Genomic DNA, 16901 nt, shown 5'->3' with positions numbered 1-16901 from the left:
TAGTGAATGACAGGGAAGCCTGGCATGCTACGATCCATGGGGCTGCAAAGAGTCGGACGTGGCTTAGCAACTGAACAACAACAGAATAGGCACATTACCTCTAATTTTGCTGTCAGAGAATGTCAGGCTCATGTCACACGGTAGCATGTGGAGCTTCTCATACACGTATATGTAAAGCAGGAACTATACTATGATAACATGAAACAGAAATCCAACCAACCAACCTGAAACTTGCACTGAGGCGGTGCAGCTGTCTTTGCCCACAGGGTTCTGCACCTCAAAACTGTACACCCCACTGTCACTGGGGGCCACATTAATGATCTTCAGGCCAGACACTTTGTTGAAGAAGCTTATTTTGTATTTGCTGTCACTCGTCAGCTCTTTTCCATCCTTAAACCACCTGGTAGTGAGTTCGGGCGTGCCAGTGACCATGCATTCCAAGGTGCAGGTGTCTCCTGTGGTCACTTTTATGGATTCTGGCTTTTCCACAATTGCTGCAGGCTCTGGAATGAGATATCAATTGCATTCAAGTGTTAAAATCCCATTGAAAAACTAAAGGAGGCACAGGTACTGGTAAGTGCACGCCTTCTACTCATGATATTCTCTCTGCACTAACCGAGGACGGACACCGTGGCAGAACACTCTTGCATCCCGGCATCGTTTTTGATCTGACAGGTGTATTTCCCGGCGTTGGCTGTTTCCGCTCTTGAGAACTGTAGCGTTGCAGTGTTTTCTGAATAAGAGATCCATATGTTGTCACTTTCTCTGACGATCTCCCCCTTGTCTTTGAACCACACCACGGAAATGGGCTCAGCGCCTTCAACGGTAGCCTGAAGCTGAACTTCTTCACCAACAATGGTAGAAACATCACTGGGCTTCTTCACAAACCTTGGTGGTGCTGATGAAAAGGGGCAAAAAAAAAAAAGGAGATTTAAAAGGTGTGGGGCTAAGAGTATTTCCCTCAAAGCCATCAATGCTAGGAATCAAACTAGTGATCACGCACTCTTTCCATTTCTTAAAGAGGCATTTCTGGTGAGTGGGAGCAAAAATGCATTGGAGTTTTATACTTTTCTGGCCTTTGCCACAAGGCTTGTGGGATCTTAATCTCCTGACCAGGGATTGAATCCTGGGCCACCAAGTGAAAATGTTGTGTCCTAACCACTAAACCACCAGGGAACGCTCCTAGAGTTTGTGTTAAGCGGAAGGAGTTGAACACCTTCGCCTCTCTAGCTTTCTAAATCCAATCAAAATCTATTGGGAAAACTGTTTAAAAGGGTACTTAGTAAGCTTTGAAATGCACACTAAACATAAAAAGATTTAGGAAAGGAGAAAGGGGAAAAGTAGAAGAGACACTAGTGGAAAAGGATGGAGCAAGAGCTGAGGGGTCAACAGAGTATTAAAGTTAGAAAGAAAATACTAGTGATCACAGGAGGCTGAAGTCACTCTAACCTTTCAGAGTGATGGAACCGACACAGGTGTCACTTCCCACATCATTCGTTGCTTTACACTGATACTCCCCAATGTCCGCAGCATCGACGCTCAGAATATGAATACTCGTCAGGAAGTTCTCAGACATTATCTTGTACTTCTTGCCACTCCTAAGTTCTCTCTTGTCTTTATGCCACGAAACTTGAAATGGGGGAGTGCCCTGAAGCTCACATTCAAGGTGAACATCAGCTCCTTTCAGTGTTTCAATGGGATAAGGCTTTTTGCGGAAAATGGGTGGTTCTAAGGTTGGAAGAAAATAGAGTGAGAAAGAAAGGGAAATTAGGCTGTATTCTCTAAGTATGTATTTACAAGTAAAAATCAGTTGTCTCTTCCAACACAGAGAGAGAGTATCACATCTAATTTTCTATTGGATCCTTTAAAACTTTAAGACACTTGATGGAGAGTCCAACAGGGAATTAAGAGGACAGCTAGGATGTGCAAGACATAAAAGATGGGTAATGCTCCTCTCCCAGTTTGCCCCAGGTAGCTAGTGGGAAGCTGTTGTTTAACACAGGGAGCTCAGCTAGGCGCTCTGGGATGACCTAGAGGGGTGGGATAGGGAGCGGGGCTCCAGGAGGAGGGGATATTTGTATACTTATAGCTGATTCACACCGCTGGACAGCAGAAACAAACATAACACTGTAAAGCAATTATATCCCAATTTTAAAAAAAGAGAGATAAGAGCTGACCTTTAACTTTCAAGGAGGTGGTGCTGCTTGCGCTGCCGGCTGCATTGCAGGCCTCGCAGGTGTAATCTCCACTGTCTTCCACACTGAGCCCGTGCATTTCCAACACTGCCACCGAGTCCACGAATGACATTCTGAATTTACTGCTCTCTTGAATTTCAGTCTCGCCCTTGTACCATAAAACTTTGATTTCTGGAGACCCTCCTATTTTACATTCGTATCTTGTAGATTCATCTTGTTTCACGATTCTTGAAGGTTCCAGCTTCTTAATGAACCTGGGTGGTTCTATGGAAGCAAGAAAGAAAACACAAGGGAAGAGATGGGAGAGACATGTATAATTCAGGATGAAGTGAAAAGTCAAACAGAGAGGTCTTTAGCTCTGGAAAACATATTTATTTGCTACAGTTCAAGAAAGAATAGGTTAAGTGAAATCTAAATCCTCAAGTAAAATGCATTTATTTTTGTAAGCACCCCCATCAAATATTATTGCAAATGGAAGGAAGAAGAGACATTAATCCTTGTGCAATCCCCCACCAGCAAAACAATCACTTCTTTGTGCAAGATCAGAGGCAGAGTGTGTATCTGTTGGTGAAAGCACTCTATGGTTTACAGGGATTAAGAGCATTTGATTACTTTCTTGTATGTGAACCAGTATAGGTCTATTTCCTATGACTGCAGAGATATCAGTTATGTGCCAGGAAGAGTCAGAGTAGCAAACTTGGGTCACATATCTTAATATTTTAACGCTATTTTCTTCTACAGGACTTTAATAGAAATTTCTTCAACCTCTATGATATCCTTTTGAAGTGGGGAGAGCAACACTTTCTTCATTAACTGAATCAGAAAATTCAAGTTTAGGGAGATAAAATAATTAGCAATATGTCACAGGGCACATGGGCTGCTGAAACTAACTCTATTTTAATTTCAAGTTATTTATAAACTATCACCACAAAAAGTCTTTTAAAATGCTCTCATGAGTTAGAGCGGCAGCTCATTGAGTTAATTTCTGACCACAGCAGACAGGAACTGTTCTTGCTACATTGAGACATGGTTGCCTTCCATGATGTAAGATATTAATGTACTCTCCAGTCCCCTGACTTCCACTATTATTTAAGTGAGGCTAGCAAAAGAGAAGAATTTGACACAATCTGACTCTTCTTGAAGGGCTTTACAGTTTGAGGTGAGGAACAAAACCATTAATTTACAAACTACTGTGGAAAATATATCATTCAAGACAACTTCCTTTTATTGTCCTAAGATAGTTTCTTTCAAACTTGGATTATCTTACAATTCTGTGAAAAGTTCCTGTTCTCTCTCTAGTCTCCATTTTCAAACATTGAAAATGGACCCTTAGTCCATGTTTGACCAGTTTTATATATATATACATTTTTTAATTAAAAACTTGCTCCCATTTGGAAGACCCTGGATTTGCTGAATCACTTCCAATTCCCAAACCCTAGTCCTAAACACATCTTTCAAGTACACACTTCCTCTTATAGTGTCAGAAGTTGAAATGAGCCCTCGCTACTTCACTCCAACAAGTACCTTGTACACCCAGATGAGCAGAACAAGAGTCTTTTCCAGCGACATTGCTTGCATAGCAGGTGTACTGCCCAGCATCGCCTTTGCCTATTTTGAGAACCGTCAGTGTGGCAGTATTTTCAACCAAAGTCATCTTGTAGTTGCCTCCAGGACGAATCTCTCGGTTATCTTTAGCCCAAGTGATTTTGATTGGTGCAGTTCCAGTTACGTGACATTTAAAAGAACCACTTTCTCCAAGAGCCAGATCTACTGACACAGGCTTGAGATCAAAGAAAGGAGGTACTTCGTGCTCTGGAAAGAATGAAGAGTAACACGGTGACTTCAGTTTTGATGCTCCCAGACGTGGAGCAGAAACTAAGTGGTCTAGTCCTTGGTGGTTGGGTGCAGGGAAACTGCTTTATAATGAAGAGGTAATGTGATGAGTTACTCACCTAAGAGGATGAGCTTCGCACTGGATGAAGCAGTCCCAAGGGGATTAGAAGCTGAGCAATTGTACTGACCAACGTGGCTCTGGTCAGTTTGCAAAATCTGAAGAGTTGCTACATTGTGAACAAAAGATGTTTGCAGATTAGCATCATCTTTCAAAAGTACCCCATCCTTGTACCAAGACACTTGGAGAGGTTCTGAGCCATTGATGCGACATTCAAATGCAACTGGGAAGCCAAGAGTCTCCTGAACATCCTTCAGTTTTCTTGCAAAGGAAGGTGGAAGTTTGCGCTCTGTAAAGAAGTTATAGACAATCCTTATTTACAAGAGAGAAAACAACCACGGCATATTTCAATCCATTAACATTGTGATGTTTTTAAGAAAATGGATCTGTCAACACACAGCAAGACTTGTAGAGAAAACCATCATCACCTTTGATAACAAGCACAGATGAAGAAGCCACTGCTCCCACAATGTTTTCTGCCTTGCAGGTATATTCTCCCACGTCACTGTGATCCACTTTGTTGATCACCAGGGAGGCAACGTTATTTTTGAACTGCATTTTATATGCAGGAGCTGATCGTAGCTTTGTGTGTTCTTTATACCAAGAAATTCTAATTTCCGGGGTTCCATCCACTTTACACTGTAAAGTTATAGGTTCTCCAATGACTGCTTCCACGTGTTCCAGAGGCTCAATGAAATAAGGTGGTTCTGAGGTAGAAAGGATGATAATCCATCAGTCACCCTAACTGAAAGAGGATATTTTGAAAGAAAGAAAAGAGAGCAATAGGAAGAGGTAACTGTCAACACACCTAAGACAGACACCACAGCATCGCAAATATCTTGACCAGCCTCATTTTCTATTAGGCAACTGTACTGTGCGTAATCCTCTATCGTGCTGTCGAGGATCTCCAGGATGGTAGATTTCTCTGTCATGGTAATACTGCAATTCTGAGACTGTGTAAGGAGGTACTCATTCTTCATCCAGCTCACCGAGATGGGAGGTGTACCCGTAAACGTGGCCTCAAGAACGATGGGGTTTCCTGTCTCGACACTGAAATCGGCCAGTCTTTTCACAAAGGTGGCAGGTTCTATGAGGAGAAAACATGGAAGCAGAATTGACATCTTCAAGTAAAGAGTCAGAAACAATGTTAAAGAGACATGCTTTAGGAGGAAAGAGCAAACCTTTCACAAAAAGGTGTGTGCTACAGGAAGCACTGCCGGCATCGTTAGACACGAGGCAGGAGTAGTCCCCGCTTTGCAATGGCTCCACCTCAAATAACTCCAGTTCCGTGACAAAATCTTCCAGAGAGATGCTGCATGATTCCCCGGACACCAGCTCCCTGCTGCCTTTAAACCATTTGACCTTGAAAGGCGGGGTGCCTCTGATGACACTGGTGAATGTGAGGCTCGTTCCAGGGAGCACTTCCACCGAGTCAGGGGTTTGTTCAAAAGAAGGTGGTTCTAGATACCCCAGGGGAGGGGGCAGATCAAGAGAAAAAAGGAACCCAAGTGAGCAGGGCTTTTTGCTACTTGAAGAAAAGGGAACTAAGACTACGCACGAAGACAAAATACAGAAATCCCCCACAAGGCAGGCACGAAGTCATGCGGTGGAGGCACTGGAGAAGCAGCGGTCTGGTCCCTGGACACTGACCTTGGACAGTCAGGACCGCCGAGCATTCATCGGACCCAGCCACGTTGGCGGCCACGCATGTGTAGGTGCCTGTGTCAGAGGGCTCCAAGACGCTCAGATTCAAAGTGCAAACATTTTCTGAAAAGCTCGACTGGCATTTAGGCCCACTGACGATCTCACTGCCATCCTGAAACCAGCCCACGGAGATGGGGGCGGAGCCGGAGACTCTGCACTCCAAAACCACGGAGGCCCCGATGATGGCGTTGACGTCCTTCAGCTTGCGGATGAAGGAAGGAGCCACAACCCGATCTATGTGGATGGAGAAGCGTAGTTTTCCATTGAAAGAGAAGCTTCATTTTTCACCCCCCAGGGAAAATGATATGTTCATGAAAACCTCATACTACTCACCGGAAACATGGACAGAAACAGTGCAGTTACTTTTACCAACACTGTTCTTCACTTCAAAGCTATATAACCCCTTGTCACTCATTTCTGCACAAGGGATTTTAAGTGAAGCCACTTTGTTGACGAATGTGATGTGATGTTTGCTGTCTGCAGCTATTTCTCTCCCATCTTTGAACCACTTGGCTGAAAGTTCTGGTGTTCCAGTCACTACACATTCTAATGCGAAAGGATTTCCAGTAGTGACAGTCATGGGTTCTGGTTTCTCAATGATTCTGGCTGGTTCTAAAAGAAGAAGCATATTACATTGAACACAAAGTCGTCTTTCAAATGCAGAGTATACTCAGTGTATTATTGGGTAAGAATAATATTTGCAGGCAATGTCATAGATCAATCAAATAGACATTTTTCCCCTCAGGCTTCACTCTGTTACTAACCTAGGACAGTCAAGACTGCTGAACACTCTCTCATTCCGGCATCGTTTTTGATTTGACACACGTATTTTCCAGAGTTAGATGCCTCTGGGCTCCCAAGTTGGAGGGTTGCAACATTATCAACAAATGAAATCCTAGTGTTTTCACTCTCTCTGATGACTTCACCTTTATCTTTCAGCCAGACAACAGAAATGGGCTGGAAGCCTTCCACTACAGCCTGCAACTCAACAGCATGCCCAACAAGGGTTGAGGTGTCACTGAGCTTTTTCACAAATCGTGGAGGTTCTAATGAAAGAAATTTGAGGTTAGAGAAGAAAGATGAGTATCACAGCCAAATACATTATTGGTCAAGCAAGAAAAGATGAAAGCAAGAAGCATATGTTTTGGGGCCCATGGATACAAACCTTTGAATTTGACAGTGCAAACACACGTGTCACTTCCCACCTCATTAGTAGCTTTGCAGTGATATTCTCCTACATCGGCGGTATCCAGGTTAAGGATATGAAGACTTGCATCAAAATTTTTCGAGGTGATTTTAAACTTCTTGCTGCTTCGAACTTGCTTGCGATCTTTAACCCACACCACTTCAAATGGCGGAGTTCCCGAAATTTCACATTGGAGGACAACATCAGAACCTTTAAGGGCTCCTATTGGAGAAGGCTTCTGGGTGAAAACAGGAGGTGCTACCAGAAGAAAAGAAGATAAACAATGAGAGCATTTGCCTAAGAAAAGGGAAAACTATGTTAAGAGCCTAAAGCACTCAGTGCCTGGTGTGACCGTATGACAGTAAACTAACATAAGAAATGACAAGTCATAAAAGCTAGTTTAAGAACCGCAAGGAAACCCCCTTCTCTAGCCTTTTTGTTTTGGAGCTCAGAACACTGCTGAGAAAGAATCCAGATCAGAGAAGGAAGAAAGCAAGGGACTTGGTGTATCTAACCTTTGACGGTCAGGGCTGTGCTACAGCTGGCGTCCCCGACACCGTTATGGGCTTCGCAGATGTAGTCCCCGCTGTCCTCTGCGCTGGCTTCATTGATGGTGAGCAGTGCCAGAGAGTCCACAAAGGACATGTTGTACTTCCAGCTCTCATGAAGTTCACTGTCATTTCGAAACCATGAAACTTTGATTTCTGGAGAACCACTTATTTTGCATTCCAGGTGGATGGATTCTCCCTGCTTTGCAACTTTTGAAGCTTCTAATTTCTTAACAAACTTTGGAGGTTCTAGTAAGTCAGAGGAAGAAAGAGCTTATGTTTGTAGCTTAAGATTTTATAAATACCTAATTTAATCTTGATTATTAAGAATATATGTACTTTCTGAGAATTTCATGATAAAATATACATTTTTTTTCTGTTAAATAAACTTTTACTATTTTTAATAGAGAACTTAATTGACAAGTTAATCTTGTAGTTTGGATATAGGAACTAAAACATGTAAGTTAATGTATTATAGAAGTATTTGATCAAAATGATAATTCAGAATGCCATATAACAGGAAAGAGTGAAAAAGAGATGAGATGACATTTAACAAATTTCACATAAACAACACTCTGATAAGATTATAGTTAGAGATACACTAATTTAAAAAACAAAATAAAAAGGAAAATAGAACTTTGATTAATGTTGCCTCCAACACTAATATACAAATTCTAATATGATCTAGTTAGTTAATCCCAAACATTTAAAAAGTAAAGAAAGCTTTCTGAAGAAAATCATACAACATGGGAGAGAACAAGTATTGGTCAGTGCCATGTGGAGATACCTTTTACACTGAGTTGAGCAGAGCACATGTCTTTGCCAACATCATTGGTTGCTTGGCAAGTATATTGACCAGAGTCTCCTTTGCCTACTTTAAGAATTCTCAAATGGGGAGTGTTTCCCACACATGTAATTGTGTAGTTTCCTCCAGGACGGATCTCCTTGTTATCTTTTGACCAAGTAATTCGCATTGGTTGAGCACCAGTAACATGACACTCAAAGTCAGCACTTTCCCCAGCAATAACATCTATAGATACAGGCTTGATGTCAAAGAAGGGCGATTTCTTAGGCTCTGGAAGATGAGAAGAAAAATCAACATGCTTTTTGCTGTTGTTCTTTATTGGCTATTTCTATTTTGACAATGAACAGGAAGTCATGGTTTGCAAAGAGAAAAGAGTAACATGGGAACAAACCTCTCGCTGTCAGTCTAGCACTGGAAGATGCTGTCCCAAGTGGATTAGAAGCTGAACAAGAGTACTGGCCAGAGTGACTCAAGTCTGTTTGCAAAATTTTTAAAGTTGCCACATTATCTACAAACGATGTCTGTAGATTTTCATCATCTCGTAAAAGTACCCCATCTCTGTACCAGCTCACTTGGATGGGTGCAGAGCCATTCAATCGACAAGTGAGGGTAACTGGTAACCCAACAGTTTGTTCAATGTCCTTTAATTGTCTTGCAAAGGAAGGTGGGAGCTGGCGCTCTGTAGGAAGACAAGTAATACTTGAGGCATTAGTAGGTGAAACAAAATTTTCCCCATAAAGGTAAGTGTGAAGATAAGGAAGAAGAAATTCCTTAATTTGTAAAACAAAATCATCACCTTGAATTCTGAAGACAGTCTTAGAAGAGGCAGTTCCTATGCTGTTTTCTGCTTTACATGTGTACTCTCCACTGTCATTGATGTTCACTTTGTTAAAAACAAGTGTGGCCACATTGTTTGTAAAATAAGTCCTGTATTCAGGAGTCGGCCGTAACTTGGTATCACCTTTGTACCAAGACACTGTAATTTCTGGGGTCCCAGCAACTTGGCATTGTAAAGAAACCGAATCTCCCACTGATGCCTCCAGAGGCTCCAGTTCCGTAACAAAATAAGGTGGTTCTAAAGAAGAAAGGTTCATGATCAGCAACTGGGATTAAAGAAAACCACACAAACCATGCCTCACGCTAGACAAATGCCAATCATTTGAGAATAAGAAACACACCTAATGTAGACACCAGAGCTTCGCAAACATCCCTTCCCGCCTCATTTTCAATCTCGCAGGAATACTGTCCTGCATCTCTTTTTGTGCTGTTCAGAATTTCCAGGATGCAGGTCTTCTCTGTTGTGACTATGTTGCATTTTTCAGAGGGTGTTATGTTGAAACCATCCTTTTTCCATGTAACTGAAATGGGGAGTGTTCCCGTGTAGGTACTTTCCAAAATGATGGATTTCCCTGGTTCTACAGAGTGATCACTCAGTTTCTTCACAAACACAGCTGGTTCTGGGGAGTGACAAAGCATAGCCATTAAACACAGTAAAAAATGAACAAAGATGCCACTTAAAAAGCAGAAAGCACAATGCACTGGAGCAAACCTTTTACAAAGAGATGGGTAGTACAGGATGTTTGGCCAGCGTTGTTAGAAACCACACAGGTGTATTCCCCACTCTGAGAGATGTCGACATTAAATAATTCCAGTTCTGCCACAGTGTCTTCAAAATAGATGTTGCACCTGTCTCCTCTCACCAGTTCTCTGGCACCTCTGAACCAGCCGACCTTAAATGGAGGGGTTCCTCTAATAACACTTGTGAAGGTGACGTTTTTGCCCGGTAGTACTTCCAAAGGTTCAGGTTCCTTCACGAAAGAGGGTGGTTCTATACAAGCAAGGAGGACAATGAAAAGATCCTGTAAGTTTCAGATTTACTTGCGATTTTTATCAAAAAGAAGACGCCTTTTGAATGTGTCAGCAGGGATGGACACCCAAGGAAGAACTTGTAAGAAAGGATGTGAGTGTCTGACACTGACCTTGTACAGCCAACACTGCACGGCACTCATCAGACCCAGCGACATTAGCAGCCACACACGTGTAACTGCCCATATCTGATGAGTCCAGAGAATTGAGCTGCAACGTGCAGACGTTATCTGAAAATGTAGTCTGGTACTTCGCTCCACTGACAATCTTGGTTTTCTCATGAAACCAGGCAACAGAGATTGGTGATGACCCGGCTACTTTGCACTCCAAGATGCAAGATGTACCCAGCACTCCAATGGTATCTTTCAGTCTTCGTGTGAAAGAGGGAGGAACCATTCGGTCTGCAGGACAAGAGGCAAGAGACTTGCGGTTTGCAAGAACAGAAGAGACTCGAGGGAAGAAAGCTTGTGAAGGGAATCTGCTGGAGCAATGGGGAGAGCACGTCTCAACTAACCTGAAACATCCACCACTGCCGTGCAGCTGCTTTTTCCAACATTATTTTGAACCTGGAAAGTGTATGTGCCCGCGTCCTGCTTTTCAACAGAGAGAATCTTTAAGGAAGAGATTTTGTTGTAGAAGCTAAATTTGTGTTTTTGGCTGCTGGTCAATAGCTTTCCATCCTTGTACCATTCGACGGAGAGTTCGGGAGTGCCAGCCACCTTACACTCCAGAGAGCACGTTTCTCCCACAGTCACCGTCATCGAACCTGCTTTCTCGACAATGACCGCAGGTTCTGAAATAAAACGTGATGGCCATCTGTTAGAGCCTGTTAGCTCCACCTTGTCTCTGCTATTAAATTCATTAATACTGTTTCTTCCAATTATATGGATATCTTTAGGCCCTCTTTCTCTAGACCTTAAAATGAGATTCCATAATTACATGCTGTCATGAAATTACAGGAATTATTAAGAAATATGCTTTTGCATTATTCAACTTCTGAAATAATTCAATGTCATATATTGATTTGTACTTGACCCTCTCTAGAACAAAGCCCACATGTTGCTATGAATTGCTCAGTATTGTTGTTATACTTTAAGGTGCTACAGACAGTTTTTTGAAAGTTGTTATTCAAACAACTGCAAAATTAAAAATGAATATGCCCAAAGATGAAAGTGCAAGTCATTCTTATCAAACTTTGATCTTTGGAGTTTTTGTCAGCTTAAACACTAATACTTGAGAGAAAAAAATTCTCCTTGTAGCATATGTTGGACTCTCATTTTTTTCATGGTAAAACAAAAGACAGTCATGATTTTCTCTGCTAATTCATCAAGAAAACAATAAAAATGGTTAATTTTTGTTAGGATCACAGACACAGAAGATGGTTTGAAAGGTCCTTTTCCATAAACCTTTGAAATGGGTGAGGATCTATATAGTTCTAGAAATTAAAAAAAGGAAATTCTACCACTATCTCTTAGTAAGTCATCTCAGCGTTTGGCACCTCCTTATACCAGAGAACTACTGCACCATACTGTACCAACCTAAAACGGTCAACGTGGCCATGTTCTCCCTCATCCCACCGTCATTCTTGATTTGGCAGATATACTTCCCAGCATCAGCTGGTTCTGCTTTTGAAAACTGCAGAGTGGCAACATTTTCCACAAATGTAATTCTGATGTTTTCACTTTCTCTAACCACTTCTTCCTTCTCTTTAAGCCACTGGACGTAAATAGGCTGGGTGCCTTCTATGGATGCTTGTAACTCAGCAGGCTCACCAGCTACAACAGTGAGGCTGTTCAGCTTGGAGACAAATCTTGGTGGTTCTGAACAGGGAAAGATGGATGGAGATTGTTGGAAAGATTGTCCAGATAATGAAAAAGAGAAAACAAATAACCATTTTGCATGTTCCTGCCATTTCTGCCACATGCAGGAAATAATGCTTACCTTTTAGTTTTACAGTACAAATGCATGTATCACTACCCACTTCGTTCTGTGCTTTGCAGTGGTATTCACCAATGTCTGAAGTGTCAACATTGAGAATGTGAATACTTGCATGGAAATTTTTGGACGCAATCTTATATTTCTTGCTGCTTCGGAGTTGTCGCTTATCTTTGTACCAAACCACCTCAAATGGTGGTGTTCCCGAAAGTTCACATTCAATACTAACTTCAGCATTTTTAAGAGTTTCTACCACAGGAGGGAAGCTGCTAAAAACAGGTGGTTCTGTAAAAAACAAGAATTCCTCATGAACTGGGCTACTTAACTCAAAAAATGTTTTTCTTTGTTTAAAAATTGGAAGAAAGAGTTAAAATACTAACACAGGTCTGGCACTATCACTTTAGTGTTGAAGAATAATAGCTTCAGAGAAGCAATAGGGCCTTTATAGAATCACTTGGCTTCACTGACTGAGGACCCAGACTAGACCCCAGGCAACCCTACTGAGCAGCTCAACATTCTGTCTATACCACTTTACTAATTTAGTAAAGATTGATGTGAAATTGTAGAACAAAACAAAAACCAAACAAACCTCCAAACCCAAGTGTAAGGATTAATATGATCTGCATGAGGTATGGGCTCCTGACTTCAGAGATGAAATTTTTTTGTATGTGCTTTACTGTTGGGATACTTGGAAGTTATCGCAACATCTGTGCTCTAAGTCTTCTACAAAAAAAAGGCGGTTTTTGTAATAATTGCCTCACAATACGACAAACTTAGATTCTGTGACAAAAATTCTGGAAAATACTAGTACTATTGACAACAAGGTATAGTGATCTTATTTTAAAAACTAGGAACTAGTTTTGGAGAGAGAAAAAATATATATAACTGTCCTGTTTTAAATGTAAGGTTAAAACCTCTATTGCTTGAATCTTGGGATATATGTGGTAAATAGTCTTTGTTTTAAATAAAAGATCAATATCATGCTGAGGATGATGATATATTTGTAAGCTGACTGAAGGCAAAAGTTAATTTTAAAATGCCTTCCTTTTTAGAGTGTTTTGAAACATCAAATTTGAACTGCTTGGCTAATATGTTGAGGTGATTAGAATTATGGCATTGGCATAACAAGAAAAATATCTCAGAATGATTATCTATATGTAAACAAGTCTTAAGAAAAACATCCAAAAACAGAAATAATACTATTTGGGGAAATGTCCTGTGATCTCACAGGGAAGCTAAAAATGACACTAAAACAATGAAGAGCTCTGATAGCCAGAGGAGAAGGAGGCGGGCTTCAGGTAATGAGGAAGAGAAGAAAGAGGTTTCTACCTTTTACAATAACCTTGGTACTACAGCTTGTGCTGCCAGCAAGATTCTGGGCCTCACAAATGAAATCACCAGTGTCCTCAGTACCAAGATTATTCATCTGTAAGACGGCCACCGAGTCAATGAAAGCCATTCTGTATTTCTCACTGGCTGGGAGTTCATGCTCATTTCTGTACCACACAACTCTGATGTCTGGGGATCCAGTTATTTTGCATTCAAGTCGTGCTGAGTCACCTGCTCTCACTATTTTGGTCGCTTCTAGTTTCTTTACAAACTTTGGTGGTTCTAGAGAGTGAAGAAAAGAGGAGATTATGAGGGAACATAACAGATATAAACAACAAAAATTCAGTTATGTAGTACAAGAGAAAAACATGAAACATGAACAATGCCTGGCAAATAGAAGGGTATTTTCTTGACTGGGTAGATGAATTGTAAAAGATTAGAGAAAGGACCAGAACCACAGGTCAGACAGAAACATAAAACAATCAAACTTGCACACCTGTCACAAGCAACACTGTGGTACAAGAGTCACTACCAACGTCATTGGTAACTTGGCAAGTATACTGTCCAGTCTTGGAAGCATCCACTGAGTACAGATTTAAGAAGCTAGTTGACCCTTCCAAGCCAATGAAACATTTAGGTCCAGAGGCAAGTTCCACATCATCCTTAAACCACTTGATTTTAAATGGTGGTGTTCCTTTTAGCACAGCTTTAAATTCCACCGTAGAGTCAGGTATGGCTTGTTGTCGCTCAGGTTTCACTAGGAAGCTTGGAGGTTCTATAGATTTTAAGAGAAATGCATATGATTAAATGCCTTGTAGTTGGATTATTTCAACAGTTTTAAGGACATGTAAGAAAACATTACTGAAAAGAGGTAATGACTGAATATTTCTTCAACTCAACATAGATGTATCTCAAGAAACAGAATTATGGAGATTTTAAGTTTTAAAGGACACCAGGAAAGAGTGTTACATTTAAAAGCAACCAGAGAGAAGAGCCAGGAAGAGGTTAAGAAATTCTAACCTTTTACAGTCAAGATGCCACTGCATGCCGCATCCCCTGCTACGTTTGATACTCGGCATGTGTAATTTGCAGTGTCTTCTAATTCCAGATTGTTAACATCCAGTGATACCGTGTTCTCATGACAGACAAGTCTGTATTTTGCACTTGTAGATATTTCTTTTCCATCCTTAAACCACTGAGCACTAATAGGAAGTGAGCCAGAAACTTTGCACTCCATATGAATGGAAGAGCCTAGAACTTTATCCATTTTGGTTAACTTTTTGGTGAATGATGGAGGAATATCTTGATCTGTCCAATGCAAATAATAAAACACATCCATTAAATGTTGCTACTTGTTTACCAAGGCCATAATATACATAAGGGAAGTTGACTGGGGCCCAGAGTACAAACCTAGTACTCTCAGGTAGGCATCACAGCTACTGCTTCCAAAGTCATTTTCCACCTTGAAAGTGTACTCGCCGCTGTCTTGCTTCATTACTGACTGAATCCTAAAGCTGGCCACGTTGTTTTCAAAACTCATCGAAAAATATCTACTAGGCACAATCTGTTTCCCATCTTTAAGCCACTTGACTTTGAGTTCTGGCGTTCCGGCCACAACACACTCCAAGGTCACTGGGTCTTTCTCAGTTACATCGACAGATTTAGCTTTCTCTATGATCTGAGCGGGTTCTGTAGTAAGAATGAAAACATGGATGAGCTGCACTCATAATTCCAAGGAAAAAAGGTATCGCTTGTGAAATTGTCTCCACAGAATAACTCTGAAAGGGGCTAGCTTACACACCTTGTACTAAAAGGAAAGCATAACACCTCTCAACTCCTGACTCGTTCTTGGCTTGACATGTGTACCTCCCACTGTGTCCATTATCCACAGATCTAATTTGAAGTGTGGCCACATTGTTCACAAAGGACATGTGAACATTATCATCTTCATCCAGAATCTGATCATCCTTGAGCCAGGTGACAGAAATGGGAGGTGAGCCCGCCACAGTGCTCTGAAAGGTGGCAGAACTTTTCAAAACAGTAGTGATGTTTTCTATCTTCTTTATGAATGAGGGTGGCTCTGTGATTAAAGTAGACAGCATGAGAAGAGGAGGTATATCTGAACTCCTACCCATCATCACAAGATGCAAACATTACAGAATTTGTATTGGGCAGCCAGCTCCCTTGCATCCAACTGACCTTTCAGAGAGACTCGAGCGCTGCAAGAGCAGCTGCCGCCTTCATTGGATACGATGCACTGGTAGTCACCAGTGTCTGAAGGGTCACATCTGTTTATGTTGAGATTAAACACTGACACTCTGTCAGTCAGGGTGTATTTTTTGCTGCTCCGAATTTCCTTGTTATTCCTCAGCCAAGTGACTTGGAATGGAGATGTTCCCGTAACTTCACACTCCAGCTCCACATCACTATCTTTGACTACCTCCACAGGTTTCAGCTCCCTGATAAAGGTGGGAGGTTCTAAAGATTCAAAAGGGAGACAGAGAACAGCTTACTCCAGGAAAGACCCAAGGACCAGCCAGGAGCATAGCCAGAATGGAAAAGAGAAGCAGTAACCAACCTTTCACTTTTAACTCAATGCTGCAGCTTGCAGTGCCTGCATCGTTTTGAGCTTCACAGACGTAAGTCCCACTATTTTCCACCCTGGCCCCAGATATCTGGAAAGTGGCTAAACCATCAATGAAGGAAATGCCATGTTTCTGAACGGCTGTTATTTCATTCCCATCCAGATACCAAGAAACTCTGATTTCAGGAGTGCCTGTTATCTGGCATTCAAATGTCGTGGACTGTCCATTCCTCAGCACTAGCACCGGGCTGGGCTTCTTAATGAATTGAGGAGGTTCTAAAGATGGGGGAAAACATGTGATGTTGAACATTTTTTATATTAAAGACCAATGAGCAAAACTGTTTTCTCAAACCCTCTCCCCTGAAGAAAATCTAGGCAAGCAAGACAGTGAGAAGATAAAGAGACCAGACCTTTCACAAAGAGAGTGGCTTTAGTGGTTGCTGTGCCAACATCATTGCTCAGCTGGCAAATGTAGGTCCCCGAATCAGCAGCTTTGGCTGAAAAGAGCTCCAGGATGGTGGAGGTGTCATCCTTCCAGACTGAGCGAGCCGCTCCGGAGTGCAACTCTTTGTTATCTTTAAACCACTTTATTGTCATGGGTGCAGTGCCACCCACCAGTGCCTTTAATTGAACCCTTGTATTGGGATTGACATCTTGTGACTGTGGCTTTTCCAGGAAGTAAGGGGGTTCTGGGGTGAAAGAAGAAGAAGCAAAAGGGGAAAGGAAGGTTTATTTTAGAACTGATCAGTCAAGGAAAGAATTAAGAAAGGAGAGCAGTAAGTTCTTGAGAGGCAGAGA

General features: G+C 41.6%; 1 protein-coding gene across 19 annotated transcripts in view; it reads right to left on the bottom strand.

Annotated features, from left to right (window-relative positions):
* Positions 1 to 16901, bottom strand: part of TTN (titin) — a 274540-nt gene that overhangs the window by 180948 nt on the left and 76691 nt on the right. For all 19 annotated transcript variants that reach the window (XM_070475948.1, XM_070475949.1, XM_070475950.1 and 16 more), the window contains exons 58-88: positions 16514 to 16792; positions 16098 to 16379; positions 15719 to 15997; positions 15321 to 15599; positions 14930 to 15208; positions 14540 to 14827; positions 14016 to 14294; positions 13520 to 13801; positions 12197 to 12475; positions 11794 to 12075; positions 10770 to 11048; positions 10369 to 10656; positions 9939 to 10217; positions 9568 to 9846; positions 9186 to 9464; positions 8781 to 9068; positions 8372 to 8659; positions 7552 to 7833; positions 7016 to 7294; positions 6615 to 6896; positions 6184 to 6462; positions 5797 to 6084; positions 5328 to 5606; positions 4955 to 5233; positions 4575 to 4853; positions 4148 to 4435; positions 3720 to 4007; positions 2178 to 2459; positions 1450 to 1728; positions 617 to 898; positions 225 to 503 (exon numbers count right to left, since the gene is read on the bottom strand). In XM_070475948.1, the coding sequence (XP_070332049.1) occupies positions 225 to 503; positions 617 to 898; positions 1450 to 1728; positions 2178 to 2459; positions 3720 to 4007; positions 4148 to 4435; positions 4575 to 4853; positions 4955 to 5233; positions 5328 to 5606; positions 5797 to 6084; positions 6184 to 6462; positions 6615 to 6896; positions 7016 to 7294; positions 7552 to 7833; positions 8372 to 8659; positions 8781 to 9068; positions 9186 to 9464; positions 9568 to 9846; positions 9939 to 10217; positions 10369 to 10656; positions 10770 to 11048; positions 11794 to 12075; positions 12197 to 12475; positions 13520 to 13801; positions 14016 to 14294; positions 14540 to 14827; positions 14930 to 15208; positions 15321 to 15599; positions 15719 to 15997; positions 16098 to 16379; positions 16514 to 16792 (8733 nt within the window). The remainder of the gene's footprint in view (positions 1 to 224; positions 504 to 616; positions 899 to 1449; positions 1729 to 2177; positions 2460 to 3719; positions 4008 to 4147; positions 4436 to 4574; positions 4854 to 4954; positions 5234 to 5327; positions 5607 to 5796; positions 6085 to 6183; positions 6463 to 6614; positions 6897 to 7015; positions 7295 to 7551; positions 7834 to 8371; positions 8660 to 8780; positions 9069 to 9185; positions 9465 to 9567; positions 9847 to 9938; positions 10218 to 10368; positions 10657 to 10769; positions 11049 to 11793; positions 12076 to 12196; positions 12476 to 13519; positions 13802 to 14015; positions 14295 to 14539; positions 14828 to 14929; positions 15209 to 15320; positions 15600 to 15718; positions 15998 to 16097; positions 16380 to 16513; positions 16793 to 16901) is intronic.

This window comes from Odocoileus virginianus, chromosome 13 (genome assembly GCF_023699985.2).
Source record: "Odocoileus virginianus isolate 20LAN1187 ecotype Illinois chromosome 13, Ovbor_1.2, whole genome shotgun sequence".
Classification (NCBI taxonomy): Eukaryota; Metazoa; Chordata; class Mammalia; order Artiodactyla; family Cervidae; genus Odocoileus; species Odocoileus virginianus.
The sequence above is the reverse complement of the archived record's forward strand: the minus strand, read 5'-3'. Positions and strand labels throughout refer to the sequence as shown.